Source organism: Tachypleus tridentatus, chromosome 8, assembly GCF_004210375.1.
Source record: "Tachypleus tridentatus isolate NWPU-2018 chromosome 8, ASM421037v1, whole genome shotgun sequence".
NCBI classification, from domain to species: Eukaryota; Metazoa; Arthropoda; class Merostomata; order Xiphosura; family Limulidae; genus Tachypleus; species Tachypleus tridentatus.
The window spans coordinates 45,318,468-45,342,232 of NC_134832.1; the positions used below are offsets into that span (position 1 = coordinate 45,318,468).

Consider the following 23,765-nt stretch of genomic DNA (forward strand, 5'->3'; position numbering starts at 1 on the left):
GACTTTCACATCTCATGTCAGTCGTCAAACATGAGATATATTGAGCGGCAACTACAAACAGCCCTCAATTGTGTACGGAAGTGGACTCTGGCGAACGGCTTTAATTTCTCTCTCTCCAAAACTGTATGCATGCACTTTTGCCATCGACGGGGTATTCACCCTGATCCTGAACTTCATATCGGTGAAGTTCCGTGGTGAAGTTTCGAAATGCCAGTGGTCCCGGAGACCAAATTATTGGGGGTTATCTTTGATTGTAAACTTACCTTTATACCACACTTAAAGCAGCAACGAATCAAATGCACAAGAGCAATGAACATCCTCCGTGTTCTCTCTTCTACCATTTGGGGGGCAGATCGCTGTTCAATGCTAAAGGTAAATCGTGCTCTTATTAGATCGAAACTCGATTATGGATCAATGGTCTCTGGCTCTGCCAGACTCTCGGCCTTAAAGATGCTGGAACCCATTCATCACCAAGGACTTCGACTCTGCACTGGGGCTTTCCGTACCTCTCCAGTTCAAAGTATATACATTGAATCTCATGAACCTTCTCTACACCTTTGCCGTTTGCAACTATCTTTACAATATACTTCGAAACTTCATTCCTTACCCACCTGGAAATGTGGTTTCCTTCCTCGGTGGGCAGTACTTTTTCACCAAATGTGACCTTTCTTTCAGTCACCTAAAAAAGGCAGATACTCCAGATTGGAAGTACCGTCTTTTATTCAATGAATATCTTTCAAACAATCATTCAGTTCCCATTTATACAGATGGTTCTAAATCAGGTAACTCAGTGGGCTCTGCTATGGTTTGCTATGGGTCAGTAGTTGCACACAGAATCCCTTCTACAGCTTCTGTGTTCACTGCTGAACTGTATGCCATATCTCTTGCCCTGGATCATATTGCAGCTGAGCAGTACTCCAACTGCACTATTTATACTGATTCGCTTAGTTCTATACTTGCCTTGGAATCGCTACACGTTAGCTCACATCCTATTCTCGCTGATATTCGAAACCGACTGGCCCATTTCTCATTAGCAGCTACTTCAATCCAGTTTTTCTGGATACCAGGCCATGTTGGTATTCGCGGGAACGAGCTTGCAGACATGGCAGCTAAATATGTCTGCTTCAGCACTATCACTCCTATGCCCATTCCGTACATGGTCCATGGTGTTATCTTCAAGGCTCGGCTCCGTGCCAGCTGGCAGTCCACTTGGAGTGAGCAACGCGACAATAAACTTTTTCAAATCAAACCCAAAATTGGACTTTGGCCATCTAGCTTCCGTAAAGTTCGGAAGGAGGAAGTTGTTCTCACAAGGTTACGCATTGGTCACAGTTTTTTAACTCATCATTTTCTTTTATCTGGAACTGATGCACCAATGTGTAGTTTGTGTAACACTCAAATCACTATCAGCCATGTTTTACTTTCTTGCCATCGTTACAATTCTCAACGACGGCAATATTTTAAACATATTTTTTCCCAGGGTCAGTCTGTAACATTGGACAGAGTTATTGGTGATGGTGACTCTGTCCACCTTGATAATGTTTTTAATTTTTTAATGACCATTAATCTTTTTTATCTCATTTAAGTGTTGCATATTTATTCATTACACCTTTTTAATTGTGGTTCCTTTTTTACAGTTTTAATCTCTCTCATTCAATTTGACATTGGACAATGGCCAGAACATTAAATAACTCGACACCAAGACTGGAAAGGCCAACTTCAGGTGTCTAATGCTACTGTTTGAACTATCCGTTTGAACTACTCATTAGTTGTCCTGGCGAGTTGTTATTATACTTTTGCTGCATATCATTTCACACTTTTACTACTTTACTTTTTAATACTGGCCATATTGACTCATAACCCGGAACCAGGACTGGAAAGACCAACTTCAGGTGACTGACAGTGGTTTTTATACTTACCTGTTAGTCTTCCTGGCGGGTTATGATCATTACCATTCTGCTACAGGTTGTCCTTTATAACTTTGTTGACTGGATGTCAACATTGGTTTTTACGCCATTTTTTGTTTTGAATGTAACTCACTAAAACCTCTATGTACAAAAAATGATGCCTGTTAGGAAAGAGTTAAGGAAAACAAACGTTTTATAATTTCTTATAAGAATAACTTTTATCTTCTAGTTCATTGGTTGATTAAAGTAACAGGTTAATAATGAGATTGTACATATCAAGATGTGCTTATTGAGCATTTCTAATCCCATGATTTTTTTGTATGAAGGATATAGAAGCCAACTTCCAAAGCTCTGGTTGCAATATTAAATAAGAATTTAATAGTGATAAAAGTATGCTTCAACTTAAAAAAGGGATATTGTAATTAATTAAAAGTTACTGTAAAAATACATAGTGACCAATCATAAAGCTGGTGAAAATTCAACTCAAAATGTATGTTGTTTAAATGATGAAATTCTGTATACCTATCCAGTAGGTAACATTTTAATCTGTGAAAGACCATATTGATTAGATGTGATATAAAAAATATATGTAGGGATCTAAATATGATTAGAGAAAGAGAGAGAGATAATTCTTATTTTTACAAACAAGATTCAGTTTTTTTTAAACCACAGAATTACAGTCTGAAGGTATTGAAATTGGAGTTTGTTTTGATCATCAAAACATTTGGAAAGCAATAAGAAGCTTTAAAAATACCTTTCAAAAATAAGTTGGTATTCTCGCTTTTGAATAATACAACATTTGTATTCACTGGTTCACCTGTTGCAGAAAAATCATTCCATGAAGTTTATGATTCCCATTTGTATCAAAATGTTGAGGAAACTCAATTACCCTTTGAAAAGTAACTTAACTGTAGAAAACTTGTTTTCAGTGTTAAATTAATTAGTCAATATATACTGGAAGAATGTCCAAAAGTCATGTTTACTTTAATCTCGGTTGGAAGTGTAAAGCTGGAAATACAAAGATTAATGATACAGTCATGACAAGGTTCCTGTTGAAGTTTGTGATCAAAAAGAGAGGTCTTATAAATTTAATCCAAAGAAAACTGTTAAATTGAAAGAATAGTAAAAATAAGACCAACTGTTCTTCTCATTGTAACCACTTTCATTATCTTGGAACATTTAGTAATTGAAAGGCTTGCATATGATTTATCAGACCTGAATTCAATATAGTAATATAGTTTTTATATTTACACAGATTTTAATAATAAAAATGACCTGTCTCTATTTAGTGTGCTTCACAAAGTGTGGGAGGTGTATCAGCCAGATGCTGTGGTTTGCCAGTGTGGGGTTGACACTTTACCTGGTGACCCTATGGCTTCTTTCAATCTAACTCCCAAAGGTGTGGCTGCTTGTGTGAAAACATTAACATCTTGGAAATTGCCTCTGATTTTACTTGGGGGAGGTGAGTTGTTATAAAGATGATAAAGGAGAGAGAAAATGTTTTATTTTATGACTTAGAAGGTGAAAATTTCCATAGAACAACTTTTTATGGAGCATAATTGTACAAGAAGCTTAAAAACATGGAGGAATTTTGTGGATGCCACGAAACTTACTGAGATGGGCACAGTTACCTGCAATAACTATTATTAAGTGATATCATTTATACTGTCAGGAAGTTATGTTTTTCTCTATTTTAAGTATCTGAGTGAATAGGGTATTCAAAAATTATGTAATGTATGTCAAACTTAAATCACAGGAAGACTGTAACAGTTACAAACTTGTGGTTTGTATAGTTTTTTATCACTACTTTTCCACACGTGTTACACTTGTAGTTATCAAGATATTCAGTCGATATTCAAGTTCTGTTCACATGTTTGCTAGCATATCAGGTGTCACAGTCCTATTGCATAAATGTTTTTTCATGTATGTCTTCAGATCAATCCCCTATGTCCTTCTTATAAGTCATCCCTGTCACACCAAGCATGTTTGCCCTTTCAGCCATGGGGTCATTATAATTTGATGATCAGTCCCACTATTCATTGGTACAAGAGTAGCCCAAGAGTTGGCAGTGGGTGGTGATGACTAGCTGCCTTCTCTCTAGTCATACACTGTTAAATTAAGGAAGGCAGAGAGTCCTTGTGTAGCTTTGTGTGAAATTCAAAAACAAACAAACAAACAATCATATAAGTCCATAGGAGTATTATGCAATGACTAGATTAGCCCATCATGGCTCCTTGTGTAACATGCTCCCTGACTTTTGAAAATGTCAGTACTATTTCTTGATGGAATTCTTAACTGGTGGATCTTTTCCATACATGTCATAATATTGCATTTTAACTAGAACAGATGCTTCTAGCCAAAAGATCCACATAATCCACTCTTGAATTGTCACCATGTTTGTTAATGATGTATTTGGTGACAACTTATACATGATTATGCTTATTATGGTAAAATCTGCATACACATAACTGTTACTACCTTGCCATGGTTTAAGTTTGTAATAGATTGTGTAATTTTTTTAAACACCATTTCAGGACTTGAATATCATTATGTTTAATCAAATATATGTGAAATAATATGCTTTGGACATTAGAGAATTGTATTTAGGTTACTGTTACCATTCGTGGAAATGGTACAAAATTGTGGTTTTTACTATTTCCTGATGCATCTGTTCCTTCACTCTTATACCATAACACCTTTTATTTCATGTAGCAGTCTTTCCTAGCTATAAACTTGTGTGTCTCAACCAACACAGACCTAATCCATTCTATATATTCTTGTGGACATCTTCCAGATGTCCATTCTAGGGAAAGGATCATTAATCATGTATACAGGAAGCACAACTTCCAGTCTGAATATAGCATGTATAGTATAGAACCTGTTGAACATTGCATACACTTGAAAATTTCTGTATTACCAATTTTGTTAAACCATCACATACAGGTAATTCTTCATTACACCTAACACTTTACACAACTTGGAGAATGATGTGGATTTCTTTCTTACTCTGTAACAAGCTATTCAGTGCTCCAATAGTGCATCAGCCATGGACTGTGTCAAGATATCAGTCAATGGTTTAGCAACATTAGAAACAAATTGTATTTGTTTAACAATGATATTTTATACATTGTTAGCCATGTTATGGAAAACTCAAGAAATAGAATGTTACAAGCAGGTTTATAATTTTACAAATATTCTAATATCATACGTATTAACACTGAAGAAGCTGCAAAGGTGAAACTGGTTTTAAATAAAAATATACTATTTTATATTTATCTGGAGTGTAAACCATTTTTTTCTTAACTTTTATTAAAATGTGTAAATTCCTCCAATATACACTACCAATTTTGAAAGACAAGAAAATATTTTCAAGCTTTACATACTTTTTTCTTTTTAGCAATTCCTGCTGCCTTGTATTTTGTTGTTTGATGATGTTAATGACTTAAAAACATTTATGTGATGTAGGTGGCTACAATTTTCCAAATACTGCTCGTTGTTGGACATATGTCATGGCTGAGATATTGGAACACCACCTTGAACCTGATATTCCTGATCATGAGGTATTAAGTATGCAGAAGTGAAAAGTAATTATTGTGTAAACTATAATGTAGTAGACAATGTAAATTTTTTCACGTTTCTTAAGTTATTTTTTTATAAATATATAGTTTTCTTTGTTCTTTGCAGATTTTTTAAATAAAAATTCATTGGTAGTCGTAGTTATAAATGATCTGTAGCTAAAATGTAGCATGCAAATATCTTATGTTAACACAAATTTTGTTAGATATGTAATATCTCATGCTTCCTATTAAAGAAAAGATCTGCACAAATTTGTGTTAAACATGCTGTGCTAAAAAGAAATCATGCTGTACTTTGAAATAAAACTGAATGTCTTGCTTGTAGACATAATTCTCTGATAAGAGCTACTACTTGATCATTTTAAGTAACAGTTGTGCATCATCTTTATTCTGTCAGTACCTGTTAATGTATAAGAGCTACTACTTGATCATTTTAAGTAACAGTTGTGCATCATCTTTATTCTGTCAGTACCTGTTAATGTATAAGAGCTACTACTTGATCATTTTAAGTAACAGTTGTGCATCATCTTTATTCTGTCAGTACCTGTTAATGTATGGCCCCGACTACAACATTGACATTACACCAGGAAACAGAGCTGACTGTAATACAATGGAATACCTGCAGGACGTTCTGAACACAGTAACAGGTGGGTTTGATTTACTTACTTGGCTTGTAGATAGACTAATTATTTAATAATGTTTTCACCAAGAAACAAGTCTGACTTGCACAGTTAAACAATATTAAAATAATCCTATGGAATGAGTAATGTCATATATGTACCCTGTTGGTTTTAAAAGTTACTGACCCAAATGCCCCCCAGTGGCACAGTGGTATGTCTGCGGACTTACACACTAAAAACCGGGTTTCGATACCCGTGGTGGGCAGAGCACAGATAGCCCATTGAGTAGCTTTGTGCTTAATTCTAAACAAACCTAAACCTGACCCAAATTGTATGTATTATGACTTGGACAAAGTTACTTGTAGTTCATTTAATTAGGTATCTGTTATAATAATCCTCACTTTTTGTTGTTTTGAAAATGCTCACATACGTCAGTAGCCATTTTGTACAACATGTTAAAATATTATTAGTTTTTTATAAGATCTAATTTTAGGTCATTAAATAGCATTATTCATTTATTGCTTATGCTAACTGTAGTAAAAGTTTAGCCCAAATTTAAATTCAAGCAAAGAATGTATACGGGTTAGTGTTAATTTATCCTTATCGAATATGGGCTGTACTTAATAAAGGCTTAACTGATGATAAGTCTAAAATTCTAAATTCCCTGTATTTAAAGAAGTACTATTGCAATAACAATACCAATTTGACCAGACATGTTTTGCTAATTAAGTATTTTTCTGGTTTGTCTCATGGAATCTGTGACCTACATCATACAGATGCATAGAGGTCCACAACGAACGTGTAATTACATTTAATGTACCAGTGCATATTTTAGTAAATTCCCAGTAAAAATAGTCATTAAATTTCCATCATAAGTCTGCTTTGGTGCACCAGAAAATGTGACTATAATAGAGCAAGTTACATTTAATATATTTTATTCTTTACATAGGTTTAAAGCAGTATAGTTTTATTGCTGTATGTTGATGTCTGAACTGTAATGTGGACTAATAGGTTTCTCTATCATAAAGCATCTTAATTAGTATTTATTAATGTAGGCATTATATACATGGTTGAAATATTTTCAGGTTTGTTTATATTTTCCTTTTGTAAAATCAAGTTAGTGATTATTCTGTTTTTATTGAATGTAAAAAGTAAATGTGCTGAAAATGTTTTTTGTTTTTTTTAAATTAAGAGAGGTAATCACTATCATGTTCTGATAAATGTTTTTGAATAACAGAGTTTGAAAAAACAGTTATACTGATAGCAATATCCATTGTAAGAATACATAATAAGCACATGAATAATAACAGGAAGTATGATTATTTAGATTAAGAAAGCATTGCTGCTGAACAGCAACTTGTATCATTGTAGTACCTTTTTTTAACATGTGCAAAAGCGACATATTTTGTGTATGAAAGTGGCTTTCCATGAATTATAGTAAGACTTTCTGTGAACTTTGATCAATCAACATCAGTTTCAGTATATTCATTCACTCATTCTGACCTTTCCTGGGAATCGTTACTATCTTGAAACATTACTCACTTTTAGTGATTGTGTTTCCTGGGAATCGTTACTGTCTTGAAACATTACCCACTTTTAGTGATTGTGTTTCCTGGGAGTCGTTACTATCTTGAAACATTACTCACTTTTAGTGATTGTGTTTCCTGGGAATCGTTACTATCTTGAAACATTACTCACTTTTAGTGATTGTGTTTCCTGGGAGTCGTTACTATCTTGAAACATTACTCACTTTTAGTGATTGTGTTTCCTGGGAGTCGTTACTATCTTGAAACATTACTCACTTTTAGTGATTGTGTTTCCTGGGAATCGTTACTATCTTGAAACATTACTCACTTTTAGTGATTGTGTTTCCTGGGAGTTGTTACTATCTTGAAACATTACTCACTTTTAGTGATTGTGTTTCCTGGGAATCGTTACTATCTTGAAACATTACTCACTTTTAGTGATTGTGTTTCCTGGGAATCGTTACTATCTTGAAACATTACTCACTTTTAGTGATTGTGTTTCCTGGAGTCGTTACTATCTTGAAACATTACTCACTTTTAGTGATTGTGTTTCCTGGGAATCGTTACTATCTTGAAACATTACTCACTTTTAGTGATTGTGTTTCCTGGGAGTCGTTACTATCTTGAAACATTACTCACTTTTAGTGATTGTGTTTCCTGGGAATCGTTACTATCTTGAAACATTACTCACTTTTAGTGATTGTGTTTCCTGGGAATCGTTACTATCTTGAAACATTACTCACTTTTAGTGATTGTGTTTCCTGGGAATCGTTACTATCTTGAAACATTACTCACTTTTAGTGATTGTGTTTCCTGGGAGTCGTTACTATCTTGAAACATTACCCACTTTTAGTGATTGTGTTTCCTGGGAGTCGTTACTATCTTGAAACATTACTCACTTTTAGTGATTGTGTTTCCTGGGAATCGTTACTATCTTGAAACATTACTCACTTTTAGTGATTGTGTTTCCTGGGAATCGTTACTATCTTGAAACATTACTCACTTTTAGTGATTGTGTTTCCTGGGAATCGTTACTATCTTGAAACATTACTCACTTTTAGTGATTGTGTTTCCTGGGAGTCGTTACTATCTTGAAACATTACCCACTTTTAGTGATTGTGTTTCCTGGGAATCGTTACTATCTTGAAACATTACTCACTTTTAGTGATTGTGTTTCCTGGGAGTCGTTACTATCTTGAAACATTACTCACTTTTAGTGATTGTGTTTCCTGGGAGTCGTTACTATCTTGAAACATTACTCACTTTTAGTGATTGTGTTTCCTGGGAGTCGTTACTATCTTGAAACATTACTCACTTTTAGTGATTGTGTTTCCTGGGAATCGTTACTATCTTGAAACATTACTCACTTTTAGTGATTGTGTTTCCTGGGAATCGTTACTATCTTGAAACATTACTCACTTTTAGTGATTGTGTTTCCTGGGAATCGTTACTATCTTGAAACATTACTCACTTTTAGTGATTGTGTTTCCTGGGAATCGTTACTATCTTGAAACATTACTCACTTTTAGTGATTGTGTTTCCTGGGAATCGTTACTATCTTGAAACATTACTCACTTTTAGTGATTGTGTTTCCTGGGAGTCGTTACTATCTTGAAACATTACCCACTTTTAGTGATTGTGTTTCCTGGGAGTCGTTACTATCTTGAAACATTACTCACTTTTAGTGATTGTGTTTCCTGGGAGTCGTTACTATCTTGAAACATTACTCACTTTTAGTGATTGTGTTTCCTGGAAGTCGTTACTATCTTGAAACATTACCCACTTTTAGTGATTGTGTTTCCTGGGAGTCGTTACTATCTTGAAACATTACTCACTTTTAGTGATTGTGTTTCCTGGGAGTCGTTACTATCTTGAAACATTACCCACTTTTAGTGATTGTGTTTCCTGGGAGTCGTTACTATCTTGAAACATTACTCACTTTTAGTGATTGTGTTTCCTGGGGTCGTTACTATCTTGAAACATTACTCACTTTTAGTGATTGTGTTTCCTGGGAGTCGTTACTATCTTGAAACATTACTCACTTTTAGTGATTGTGTTTCCTGGAGTCGTTACTATCTTGAAACATTACTCACTTTTAGTGATTGTGTTTCCTGGGAATCGTTACTATCTTGAAACATTACTCACTTTTAGTGATTGTGTTTCCTGGGAGTCGTTACTATCTTGAAACATTACCCACTTTTAGTGATTGTGTTTCCTGGGAATCGTTACTATCTTGAAACATTACTCACTTTTAGTGATTGTGTTTCCTGGGAGTCGTTACTATCTTGAAACATTACTCACTTTTAGTGATTGTGTTTCCTGGGAGTCGTTACTATCTTGAAACATTACTCACTTTTAGTGATTGTGTTTCCTGGGAATCGTTACTATCTTGAAACATTACTCACTTTTAGTGATTGTGTTTCCTGGGAATCGTTACTATCTTGAAACATTACTCACTTTTAGTGATTGTGTTTCCTGGGAGTCGTTACTATCTTGAAACATTACTCACTTTTAGTGATTGTGTTTCCTGGGAGTCGTTACTATCTTGAAACATTACTCACTTTTAGTGATTGTGTTTCCTGGGAGTCGTTACTATCTTGAAACATTACTCACTTTTAGTGATTGTGTTTCCTGGGAGTCGTTACTATCTTGAAACATTACTCACTTTTAGTGATTGTGTTTCCTGAAGTCGTTACTATCTTGAAACATTACTCACTTTTAGTGATTGTGTTTCCTGGGAGTCGTTACTATCTTGAAACATTACTCACTTTTAGTGATTGTGTTTCCTGGGAGTCGTTACTATCTTGAAACATTACTCACTTTTAGTGATTGTGTTTCCTGGGAATCGTTACTATCTTGAAACATTACTCACTTTTAGTGATTGTGTTTCCTGGGAGTCGTTACTATCTTGAAACATTACCCACTTTTAGTGATTGTGTTTCCTGGGAGTCGTTACTATCTTGAAACATTACCCACTTTTAGTGATTGTGTTTCCTGGGAGTCGTTACTATCTTGAAACATTACTCACTTTTAGTGATTGTGTTTCCTGGGAATCGTTACTATCTTGAAACATTACTCACTTTTAGTGATTGTGTTTCCTGGGAATCGTTACTATCTTGAAACATTACTCACTTTTAGTGATTGTGTTTCCTGGGAGTCGTTACTATCTTGAAACATTACTCACTTTTAGTGATTGTGTTTCCTGGGAGTCATTACTATCTTGAAACATTACCCACTTTTAGTGATTGTGTTTCCTGGGGTCGTTACTATCTTGAAACATTACTCACTTTTAGTGATTGTGTTTCCTGGGAGTCGTTACTATCTTGAAACATTACTCACTTTTAGTGATTGTGTTTCCTGGGGTCGTTACTATCTTGAAACATTACCCACTTTTAGTGATTGTGTTTCCTGGAATTCGTTACTATCTTGAAACATTACCCACTTTTAGTGATTGTGTTTCCTGGGAGTCGTTACTATCTTGAAACATTACTCACTTTTAGTGATTGTGTTTCCTGGGAGTCGTTACTATCTTGAAACATTACCCACTTTTAGTGATTGTGTTTCCTGGGAGTCGTTACTATCTTGAAACATTACCCACTTTTAGTGATTGTGTTTCCTGGGAGTCGATTACTATCTTGAAACATTACCCACTTTTAGTGATTGTGTTTCCTGGGAATTCGTTACTATCTTGAAACATTACTCACTTTTAGTGATTGTGTTTCCTGGGAGTCGTTACTATCTTGAAACATTACTCACTTTTAGTGATTGTGTTTCCTGGGAATCGTTACTATCTTGAAACATTACCCACTTTTAGTGATTGTGTTTCCTGGGAGTCGTTACTATCTTGAAACATTACTCACTTTTAGTGATTGTGTTTCCTGGGGTCGTTACTATCTTGAAACATTACTCACTTTTAGTGATTGTGTTTCCTGGGAGTCGTTACTATCTTGAAACATTACTCACTTTTAGTGATTGTGTTTCCTGGGAATCGTTACTATCTTGAAACATTACTCACTTTTAGTGATTGTGTTTCCTGGGAATCGTTACTATCTTGAAACATTACTCACTTTTAGTGATTGTGTTTCCTGGGAGTCGTTACTATCTTGAAACATTACTCACTTTTAGTGATTGTGTTTCCTGGGAGTCGTTACTATCTTGAAACATTACTCACTTTTAGTGATTGTGTTTCCTGGGAATCGTTACTATCTTGAAACATTACTCACTTTTAGTGATTGTGTTTCCTGGGAGTCGTTACTATCTTGAAACATTACTCACTTTTAGTGATTGTGTTTCCTGGAGTCGTTACTATCTTGAAACATTACTCACTTTTAGTGATTGTGTTTCCTGGGAGTCGTTACTATCTTGAAACATTACTCACTTTTAGTGATTGTGTTTCCTGGGAGTCGTTACTATCTTGAAACATTACTCACTTTTAGTGATTGTGTTTCCTGGGAGTCGTTACTATCTTGAAACATTACTCACTTTTAGTGATTGTGTTTCCTGGGAGTCGTTACTATCTTGAAACATTACTCACTTTTAGTGATTGTGTTTCCTGGGAGTCGTTACTATCTTGAAACATTACTCACTTTTAGTGATTGTTTTCTTTCAAAATGATTGCTAATCTTTCATGATTTGAATGTTCTTGTTTTTTCAGAAAATCTTAACAATTTGCAGTGAATGGAAATTTAAAACAATTTCAATATGCAGGAGAAAAAAATGTATCCTTTTTTTTTTTTCCCAAAACAAGTAAGCTTTTTATATTTCAGAAAAATTTTAACTTAAATGTATAATTTGATGTTTGGTTTCTGGAAAACTTGTATATAATACTGCATATAATGTACTGTTATAATCCCATATTTTAAATGAATTCAACACCCAATTGTTGACTGAGATGTATATGTGTTCTTTTATATGATGTATTTGAATACAAATTTTTAATAAAAGGTATTTTTTATTCATAACTGTGCCAACCTTTCTATATCATGTGTATCAAGTAAGTTGGTTATTTCAATATGTTTCACCATCATGCTCTAAGCAAGAAACTACAGATTTAAAATGTATTCCAGGAAAAAACATTTAATTAAAAAAAATCTTCATCAAAATTTCCTCTCATATTTTAACTGAGGTATATAAAAATGTATTTTAATAGTGGACATTCTTTGGTTCTCTACAAGTGTAAAAGTAGAAATGCTTTAGCATGAGCACCTAGTTATGGTGGTTATATGCAACTCTTGTTGGGTAACCATCTCACATCAGTCTCAAGGCTATTGTTGACTTTCCACGTTGAGACTACCCACTGTTTTTTGTTTGTTTTCAGAAACATTAACAGGGTATCATTGCTCCATTTTTGAAAACATTTAGTACATGCCACTTTTAAATTACTCTATCTTTATTTATATTACCTTATCTAGCCTAAAAATTTCTAGTTTTTAAGTTACTTTTATTATAGTAAAGAACAGTTAAGACAAAATATAGTACTTGTGTGATCTTTTTTTTTTGTCTTCAGTTGTTCTCCTGTGTTAGCCCTGATACTTTCACTAATGCTACTAGTCCACAGAATAATACACCAACAGCCACGAAAGTTGGGAATCTATTAGATTATTTTATTGTGGGAAAAAAATTTTTTGTCAGGTAAATTGGCAGTTATGTGTAACATCACGTGGCATAGATCATATTACAACCAATCAGTTGAAATCTTGTCTTTCTATTGGCTACAAATTTAATAGGAGACAGCTCCAAAAGAAGCCAGTTGAAAGGGCAATGTTTTTATACTCTTTGATAACATTAGTATAATAGAAAAAATAAGTATAAATACTGCATTACTTTACTGTCAAATACTTATAAATCTGTGACGTAGAAATTCTATTCCAAAATTTATGCCAAGAACAAAGCCATCTGATTGTGTTGAGCTATTATTGGCAGATAGTTATTCAGGCACATAGTGCCAGCAATACAACCCAGCACAAATTATAACTAAGGAGTTCAATGTTGTCAAAACATAAATCCAGCAAATTCTGAAGCATAAGACTGAATATGACAGCATTTCAAGAGAATCATCAATCTTCACAACAATGCATTTGTTCAAGATTTGTGAGTGAGACCTTAAAGCATCAAAATGCTCATGCTATGAAAATTTCAGTTTCCGGACCTATATTGCAAGAAAGGACACTTGCAATAGCCATTTCTCTGGGTCTTTCAGATTCTAAGTATCATCATGACATTTGAATGGAATGCAAAACTGCCTTCTATTATAAAGAATGTGCACCTAGAGACATCTCAAATATGAGTGAAACTAAGGTCAGCAACTGTGGTTTACCAGACAAAATACTGTATGTAAAAGATGAACAGTGCACTGGGGATAAGTGTTGGTGAATTTTAATGCACTGATGTAATTAGTAACAGCAAAAAATCCAGGTGTTTAAGAAATTAAAACATAAAGAGTAACTTATCCATGACATGAATAACCAATACCATCTTTCATTACTGGGTCACATGTTTCAATAAAAGCATGAAAGCTTAGCATTACAATGTTATCTTGCTGTTACACAATGTCACATCAGACAGTCAAGTGAATCTTAGCAATGTTAAGATTGTGTTTGTGCCTCTCAATGCAACATCAGTACTACCACTACGAAAAGCACCTGTGTTATCAAATATGGGTAGACATGACACTCGTAAATTTAGCGAAAGTGTCAGTGAGTTAAATGCTTGGATTAATTCCACCATGTATGAAATCAAGACCAACACAGTATCAAAATGTTTCATCAGTTTCCCCTTCATTGACAACAGTAAAGAAAAAACCTACAACATTCTTTAGGCACAACTGCTACAGCTTGTTAAAGATCATCTTCCTAATGTCATCACAGATCCCAATGAATACATCAACTAAAACAATGATTTTCCTGGAACTAAAGAGTTCTGCAACAACTGGAAACAAGAACTTCTCGGAGACCAGTCTACAGGCACAGAAGATTGCAAAATGCTGAAATGCATTGCAGACATGAAGTTTGCACTAAAAACTCAGTACGTGTGAAAATAATTGACAACTTAATGTAGAAGATCTTGTTCAAAGTGAAGTTGTTAACACTGTAAAAAAACAATTCTAAGTCACAAACTTTTTTTTAATAAAATACATATACACACATGTTCTGTGACAAAATGTTTTGTAATACTTTGATGAAATTAAAGACAATAAAATAGAAACTATTCAAGAAATCAATAATTATTAATAGTTTGGATGTACAATATGTAAAGAAATATTACACATAACATTACAATTCAACATTTAAATATTTTATAGTTAACTGATGAAGTGGTAGATTCCTAGTAAGACTACTTTTGTTCAGATCCAAAGGTGGTCTTAATAAGGACACTGTACTGTATTATATAATTATTTAAAGTGAAAGAAATATTTCATCTTCTAATACAGAAAATCCAACATATGTAGTGATAAACATGGATGGTATTTGTATCACAGTTCAAAACAAAAACTTAAGTTCCTTTTTACAAATAACCTGATAAAGGTAAGGATTTAAATAAAAGTACAAATTAAATTGATTGTGAAATGGGTGGCAACTGCCTATTAGCAAAGCACTTGCATAAATATAATCATTACTACACAATTTATTTATGGTGCACAGGTGTAGAGGAGAGTATTCTGGAAGTCTTGCCCTTAGTTTTCACTTACACAAGTTTTTCTAACTGGCAGTTTCTGCCCATTTCACAATTGAATGAATATGAGTACAGTGTCTAAACTATCTATTAACAAGTACAATTAAATTTTGTGTTTATATTAACAATTAGTATATTGTCTTAAATTAACTAAATATATTTGAACTTGTAATACATGTTTTAGTTCCTAAGTACAAAGTAATAATTTAGAACTTTTAAAAGAAGAAAGCTCATTAAAAAGATACTAAAACTGCCTTTTTATGAGATGTTTGATAATGATAAAAATTGGTTTTGGTAAAATTTAACTATAAAAATTGATTTTTTTACCTTGTTTTAAAAATTCAAGTATTAAGAAAAAGATAAACCTATACTGTATTACACAGAGCAATGATTATTTAAAAGTCAAATCACAATAATTTAGGCAATATACCAATTTTACATACTTCTGGAATAATGCACCCACATGAACCACTGAAATATGATGCATACAGATGTGGAGAGAACTTTTTTTGGTGTCACATCTATTAAATAAAACTACTTGTAGTAAAAAAAAACCTGTTGAAATTCTTTCTCTTCACAACTATATCAACTTGAAAAAAAACACCAAATTTTGAGAGTGCCCTCATGTGTGAATATGTCTAACTCATGTTCTGTTTAAATATACAGCTGTTGGAACTTATGATAACTGCATGTGAAACCTTTTACTACCATGTGTTGCGAGTTCAAATTAGCAATCGTGAGTTACTATTGCACATCTCCTGGTGGATCAGTAATAAGAATGATGGTTTATAATGCTAAAATTTAGAGTTTGATCTCTAAGGTAGACACACTGTAGTTATCTAATTGTAGCTTTGTATTGAAAGACTGTTGTGCAAAGAAAAGAACATTTTATATATACTAGTTAGGTAAAAATCTTTGAATACTTGTTTCAAAGATTATAAGGGTACACTGATTTTTGCCATCAATTAAAAAAATATTTTATTCTTTATGCAGTGTGTAATATCTGTAATATCTTGAGCATAGCATAACATTTCAAAATTGTTCATATCTGTTAATCAGTCAGTAGGTTCAACTGTCAAACCTTGTTTACACTTTGCATACTTTTCATGAAGGTTCTGGATCTTATGGTGTAATAAACAAAGAATTAATCAAAGTGATTAATAACAATGATTAGAACAATTACAAATTTTCACATAAGAATCTGCTTTGTGCAACACTCACCTTATTTTGTGTTCTAGATATAAATGACCAAAGCGTGTCCCACTTACTTATTTTACAGGCATCAGAAGATGGAAATTTACTTTTGAGTCTCGTATTTGCTTCCTCTGATTACTTCACTATATTTAGAAATGCCTGGAGGTTATACTCTCACCACTAATGGAACAACTAATGATACAAGTAGCAACTACACTAAGAGATTACACTGTTCTTGTGTATATCATGTCATACTTCTGAATATCTTTAGAATTTACAGTCTCTTCCTACAAACACTGTTCAAAGCTTATGCACATATCTTTTGACTTTTATGTTTGTATATTAAATATTAGTTTTAATCTCTATTTTTTATTTTTTTTGTTTAGCCTCATTACATAAACTCAGTGAATTAAAATTTTCAGTTTTAACCTTAAGGTACTTAACCTGTTATTGACATTTACCACCCAAAAGGGAAAAAATCACTGAATCTGAGAATAATAAAATAGACATTACTCTTGAACAAGTTGTCACAAATCTCAAAATGTATGTGTGTGTGTGTGCAGTTGCAAAGTGTTGCATGGGTACTTCAATGACAACACAAAGAATGTGATTATGCCAAGATGAATGATTGTTATCACAAACTGCTATCTGTACTGTTTGCTATTTTCTAGCCAATTAGAAAACATTCTTCACAGTTTTATACCTAAGACATATCTAAGCTGAAAATTCTGGTTTTTGGTCTTAACAATAGTCTAACCTTTAATATAATCTTTAAATCCTTGTAAGTGAAGCAAAATAAGCTAGAAGAAGCATTAAATTAGGTAGAATTAAAAGGTAAATCATTATTTATACAAAAAATTGAAATTGATAGCACTAGTAAGGCTGCAAAGAGTCTTATGAAGGATAACATTGTTAAACATTGTACATAACATGCAAAGTGAGGTTAAATTTATAATAATAATTATTCTAAGTAAAAATAAATCATTTTTTAATCCATTTCTATCAAAAACTGATGAAGATATACTATACAATGCTATTTTAAGTGGATCACCTGCTCAACCTCATGTCAGAATTACTAAACATTTCATGGAGAAATGCAAGATATTATGCTATTTTAAATTTGTTAAATATTGTATAATAATTTATAAAATGTATCGTTTCTAAATATGAATGCCTAACTGAAAATAACTTGCAAAATTTTTTAAAATGTATGATTCACAAGCAATCTTAGACGGCATACATAAATTATATTAATGCTATTCCAGTTGATTCACTTTGGAATGTATTATTTGATGTTTATTACTATTAAATGGAATTATTAAATTAGTGTGTAGTTACTCCTGGAAAACAGTATAATTTATATTTATCACTTTCAGTAAAAGATATTAAAAAATGTAATTGTATCTTGGAAAAAGTTTTAAATTTTGGTCTCAATATGTTGATGAGAACCATGACTGCAGATCACATGAATCACCATAAAATTCCCAATATGCATAACATTGAAGTGAGGAGAATGATGGACAGTATAATAGTTGTAATCATAGCTGTAATATAACACATAAGAATTATTCTTTAATTCATGTAAACTTCTGATATCTTTTTCATATTCAGGTTACACATTTAAAGCTTATCAGAAGAATAATATACTGCATGTTATTCAGGTATTATTATTTTGCAAAATTTTCTTGAGACACATGGGGTAAGGACATGTTCTTGCTTACTTTAATGGAGGTTTGTTTGGAAACATACATCTACAGTAAATAAAACATAATAATTCCCAGTCTAAAATACATCAAATTTTGTAGCTTGAATTTTAATGAAAGCTCTGCACCAGAGTAATATTGTGATATGTGTTTACAAAAAAACATGACAGGATAAAATATATGTACATTATCTCTGGAAATGTTACAATAAACTTGTTGTATACCTGTGTAAACAGAAAAAAACAAAAACCTGGAAATGATGACAAGTACAAAAGTGAAATGTGTGAAGACCACTCGTAACGTTACAAGTTACCATAAGAATATTTGTATGACAAACATAATATTAATAATATTAACACTTTCTTACTCTTCCATCACTGAAGAATTATAATCATGAACTGTCATCACTAGTACTGAAGAGAGAGAAAAGAAAAACCTTCACCAACTAATTGAGCTTGTGGACTTCACATCTAGAGTCAATTACTCAAATTTCTCACAGTTTTATATGTTTACCATACTTTAACAGAAGATATTTGTACAATGCCTCTTACAGAACTAAAATGCACTGACTAACTTTCAAATGAAAAGAACAAAACAAAACAACTACACAACTGGTGTTGGAACAAATTTTGTATTACTTCTAGGGAATCAAAAATTTTAATTGTTAGGATTGGTCAAACAAATCTTGCAGTTCTCTTAGTGTCATACTGTTCTGTTCAACTTCCAAACCGTCTACAGAGGGGTGGTATGGTTGTAATGCATGATGAATTTTTTCCTCAATTGTACCCTGCACGATAAAACGATGCACTTTGGTAGACCTAAGCAAACAAACTAAAATGAAATTTTGAACTAACTCTAAAAAACAAAATGTATTAATAACACTCATAGGGTTAAAATATTACAAATAAAGATTTGATAATTAAATGGTTTATGGTTCAGCAAAGTTGCTTAGTTGTAACAAACCAAATCTTTGTAAAAATCAACCAACTAAGGCATTCCAGTGAGCCCTACTTTCTTACTCCTACTTCTTTAACAACACTCTTGGTTTAACTCAATATAAAACTTGTCTTCAAAACATATTGTGACACAGACATACTGCCCTTATCATTAAATTAAGATAATAAAGTGTTTCAAAATATATAGTGGTTTACAAAAGTTAAAGCTTCCTGCTGGCATCTGTTTCACAGATAAGTTCTCTAACTTCCAGTGAGAGTGCTCCTTACGCTCAACACATTTGAGTGTTCGAAACATGTTCATCAGCTTTTGTTAAGTTGTACTTATTTTCCTTGTTACTGTTTGATTTTTGTGTGTGCAAATGTGCACGTCTTTGTCATTCATGTCCTGAATAAACAGACCCTGATAGTCTAACAGACGTTATTAATTTGATGCTTTTCTAGCATATATGTATGTGGTATTGTATTGCTTATGCAATTTATGTGTCCATGGCAGTGGTGCTTGAGACAGCCTCTTTAACAAGTTTCATATACTTTGGGTAATGTAGAAAACTAAAATGCTGCATGGAAAACAAGTACTAGATTTAACCTGTGTAGAAAATAATGGTGATGATCTTTACTGTTGATATAAGTTACTACCAAGTTACCAATTTCACTGTCTTTGTGTATTTATCAAAATATGGTAGATTGTGATAGTAATGACAAACAAAAACTTTTGAAACATGCACAGGAAAATAAACACAAAGAACTGGCTAACAAAGGCATGCAGTCCATGGAAGCAAGAAAAGCAGTGCTTCCCCAGTACATGTTAAGAAAAAAGTTAGGTTTTAAGTATCAGCTAAATATGACATTATGAACTTGCAAGTGATTCATATGGAACACTCTCTGTGATGACGAGAAAACCCACTTGTAGAGAAAATTATATATTTAAAAATGGCTGGTATGGGTAGAGAACCTGACAATGACCGAAGAAGGTCAAAACATTGTTCGCTCCTCTATTAGTGTCTTTTCTACCCATACCAGCCATTTTTAAATATACGGAAGCACTCTACTCTACTGTACATAATCAGTTATCACCTTGTATGGGTAAAAACATTGTTGGGGAGAATCTGGACTACAACTTGCAAAATGCTTCCTTTTTTGAGTTGATTTTAGTTTTTTTCCTACTAAAAAAGGATTTATTTCTAACTAAAAACATTTTTGTTACATAATATATTCTTTTATCTATAAAATGCTTCTTACATGAATAATTTCCTGGATAAAAAACTTAAAATTCATATTTGTATTAAAAAAATCATCTTGAATGTTATATACTAAATTATACTATATACTAAATTACTGTAATCACTACAAAATGTAAGCAAATTAAATAATCTATGAATAAGTCAGCATTTTATAATTACTATTTATAAATTAAAATGTACAATACACAAATTAAATATAATAAGAAAAAAACTAATGATTTATAGCTAGTTTTATTATTATATTTGGAAACTTGTTTTTTTGTGACATACACCTTGTGCTCATGGCTGTTTGTTACTTCTCTGATGTCATGTGATGTGCAGGTGCTTCAGGAATTGTATTAAAAGATACTGTTATTTTTTTGTATGCATACATTTTTTGTGAAGTGTCACCCTTCAGATTTGAATATGGATTCAAAAGGTAATAGGAAAATTTGTAACTGTATTATTGAAAGTGAATAGGTTTGGTATAAAGTGTATTAGTGATAAAGAAAGCATCATCAGAAATGGTAGACCAATGCCAGCTCTGAGCATAACTGGAAGAACAAAGCAGTGTGTTCAAATATTCAACATAAACCAATATGACAGGACACTTTGGTTAACTGCTTATCCTAACTTGCATAAGCTTTTCTGTTGGTTATGTCTATTATTTAACAATAAATTTGGGGCATGGAAATCGAGTGGATTTGATGATTTAAATAATATGCATAAGGCAATTAAAAGACATGAAAATTCCTCCATATATTTTCAACTCTAGACCTAACAAGATTTGGAAAATCAAGGATTAAATTCCAACTAAACAGCCAACATAAAATAAATGTGCAAATGGACAGTGAAAAGGTGAAGAGGAGTAGAGACATTTTAAAAAGATTAATGGACATAGCATGATATTTGGGTGAACAACAATTAGCATTTAGAGGTTATGATGGATTACTTAAGAGTAGAGACATTTTAAAAAGATTAATGGACATAGCATGATATTTGGGTGAACAACAGTTAGCATTTAGAGGTTATGATGGATTACTTAAGAGGAGTAGAGACATTTTAAAAAGATTAATGGACATAGCATGATATTTGGGTGAACAACAATTAGCATTTAGAGGTTATGATGGATTACTTAAGAGTCTGCTAACCAAGGCAATTATGTGGAATTGGTAAATATGAATGCAATTCATTATTGAAATCCCATTTAGAGAAATCAAGTGTTTTTACTGGCCTGTTAAACAGAATCCAGAATGACCTGGAAAGGAAGATCAATAGTTTTTATGAAAATGCAATAAATTTATTCAATCAAAAAGAATGGAATATGGAATTAACATAAAAATAAAACAAATAGCTGAATATGTCTTGTTTTTATCTTTAAATAGATGTACTTAATCTTACGTTTGATTAATGACTACAAGTAATTAATTTTATCTTTATTGGCCATTCTGTACATTTTTTTTTTTTTTTTTTTTTAAATTTTACAATCCACCTTTTTTGCTTTTGCTTCCCCATCAAGACAAATCACTGCACACCCCTGCTGGTTAAAGTAAAGCATAGTTCTAAGCAGCATGAGATTTAGTATGTGTTGGTGCATTTCTTAATGTTTTAATGCAATTGAAACAGTAAGTAATTGAATAAAACCACCAATAAGTCTTCTATGAAATATCATTCATCCCTGACTTTTTCTGAGAGGCCTCTTGGAAGGCCTGCCAGACTGTACTACAGTAATTATGATATTTCAATATCTGACAAAAACTTGTAATATTGTTTCATGTTCCTTTTAAGTACTTACTTGGTTTGACCAATACGATGAATTCGACCAATAGCTTGAAATTCACTAGCTGGGTTCAATATTGGCTCCACAAGAAATACGTGCATGGCCTCGATTAAGTTTAGCCCATTAGCTCCAGAATGGACAGGCAGTAGTAGTGCTCTCACCTCGGAATCATACTTGAATCTCACAAGATTATTCTTAATGAGAGAGTCAAATAAGGTAATTTATATATATGTTTTTGGTTCAGTTCAAGATCAAACATATGCTCATCAAAATATTTTCTTCTCATTATAAATAAGAACTATGTAATCCTTCCCAGCTTTTTTTTTTGCTTTTTATGTAAACCTATGTACTTATAATATAACAAATTAAAGATGAGTGGTGATCTAATTATTAACTTAAGCTATAAAAATTACAAGACATGTCTAAGTACAATTTTTCCATTAAATCTGGTCTAATATTTACAGCAGTTCTTCTTAAATACACTTTCAACAAGTCTTTGAAATTTGTAACTATGAAAATATAAGAAAAGTCATGAGAATGATGTTAAACTATTTCAACCCTTCTGGATCAGATAGGGCACTTCTTATATCTCACAATATTTTCTTCTCACAGTAAAAATAAATAACCAAACTGCAGGAAATCTAGTAAACTATTAAGTATCTATTTTCTACCTTAAAAAAATCACAAAACTGCAAAAATTCAAATATTTTGTTAAGAGACACTGTTTTGAAAAACAATAGAAATACTTCCAGTTCAAATTAGAATTGTAATTTTAACTTTATGTATCCGGTCAGTTCCGGATAATAATACAGCTTTCAAACAGGTGTAATGTATCATCAAAACAATTTCAGGAGATGTAAAGAACATCTGAAGTTTATAAAAATTCCCAAAGTTGTTGTTTCTTCCAGTCTTTTACACTTCCCATAAGTTTCCTTTGTTTACTCTTACATAAGTTAATGGTACTCAGTATTTTAAGAAACAAAAAAATTACTAGTTAAACCAGGTAATTTTCTCTAAATTTATTTATATTGTAAAATCTGCTCTACTCATTTCTGATTAGCTGTAGACTGTCTATTTTCAAAGATAAGCTTCTTTAGCAATTATTCAGTCCACATGCTGAAACACAATAAAAACAAGGTGGCAACTAAGAACTGTTGCAATAAAACCACCAACAAAAAGAGTAAAATCATATGAAAGAGAAAAAAAAAACACAGGAATTGTTGTATTTTCAGGGTACTATAATTCCTTAGAAAATCTAAAGCTATATTCTGTGATGGGCAGATAGATATTTAAAAAAAAACTGGTGTGTTGTTTACAAGCAAGACTTAGAACTGTGCAAAAGGAAGAATTGGGACTTTTTAATCTTTTCATGAATTACACAAAATAAATGTTATACTAAAACATAAGTTCTGAAATATTTTCATTTAAAATCTGAAAGTCTGATATGCACTTAATTACCTGAAAGGTGCTCTGCAAGCCACATAATATTAGGTACACAGAGCACTACTCTAGAACACTTTCAACTAATTATCTGACAACATCATGTGTTTAGCACTAAGAAACAATAACAAGTCATAAGTTTCAGCACTTATATCTTCTGAGAAAGGAAATGG

The 23,765-nt window shown here is 32.5% G+C and overlaps 2 protein-coding genes across 12 annotated transcripts in view; one reads left to right on the forward strand and one right to left on the reverse strand.

Annotated features, from left to right (window-relative positions):
- Nucleotides 1–14,588, forward strand: part of LOC143222333 (histone deacetylase 8-like) — a 32,940-nt gene extending 18,352 nt beyond the window's left edge. For 8 of the 9 annotated variants that reach the window (XM_076448747.1, XM_076448743.1, XM_076448745.1 and 5 more), the window contains 4 exons: nucleotides 3,197–3,369; nucleotides 5,373–5,467; nucleotides 6,024–6,129; nucleotides 12,283–12,582. In XM_076448747.1, coding sequence (XP_076304862.1) covers nucleotides 3,197–3,369; nucleotides 5,373–5,467; nucleotides 6,024–6,129; nucleotides 12,283–12,305 — 397 coding nt within the window. In that variant the 3' untranslated portion in view covers nucleotides 12,306–12,582. Of the gene's footprint in view, nucleotides 1–3,196; nucleotides 3,370–5,372; nucleotides 5,468–6,023; nucleotides 6,130–12,282; nucleotides 12,583–14,494 lie in introns of those variants that run through there. The other variant, XM_076448748.1, reaches the window with a different exon arrangement.
- Nucleotides 14,589–14,830: 242 nt separating this feature from the next.
- LOC143222331 (E3 ubiquitin-protein ligase SHPRH) overlaps nucleotides 14,831–23,765 on the reverse strand; it is a 70,419-nt gene continuing 61,484 nt past the window's right edge. For all 3 annotated transcript variants that reach the window (XM_076448739.1, XM_076448740.1, XM_076448741.1), the window contains exons 24-25: nucleotides 22,168–22,346; nucleotides 14,831–19,014 (exon numbers count right to left, since the gene is read on the reverse strand). In XM_076448739.1, coding sequence (XP_076304854.1) covers nucleotides 18,861–19,014; nucleotides 22,168–22,346 — 333 coding nt within the window. In that variant the 3' untranslated portion in view covers nucleotides 14,831–18,860. The remainder of the gene's footprint in view (nucleotides 19,015–22,167; nucleotides 22,347–23,765) is intronic.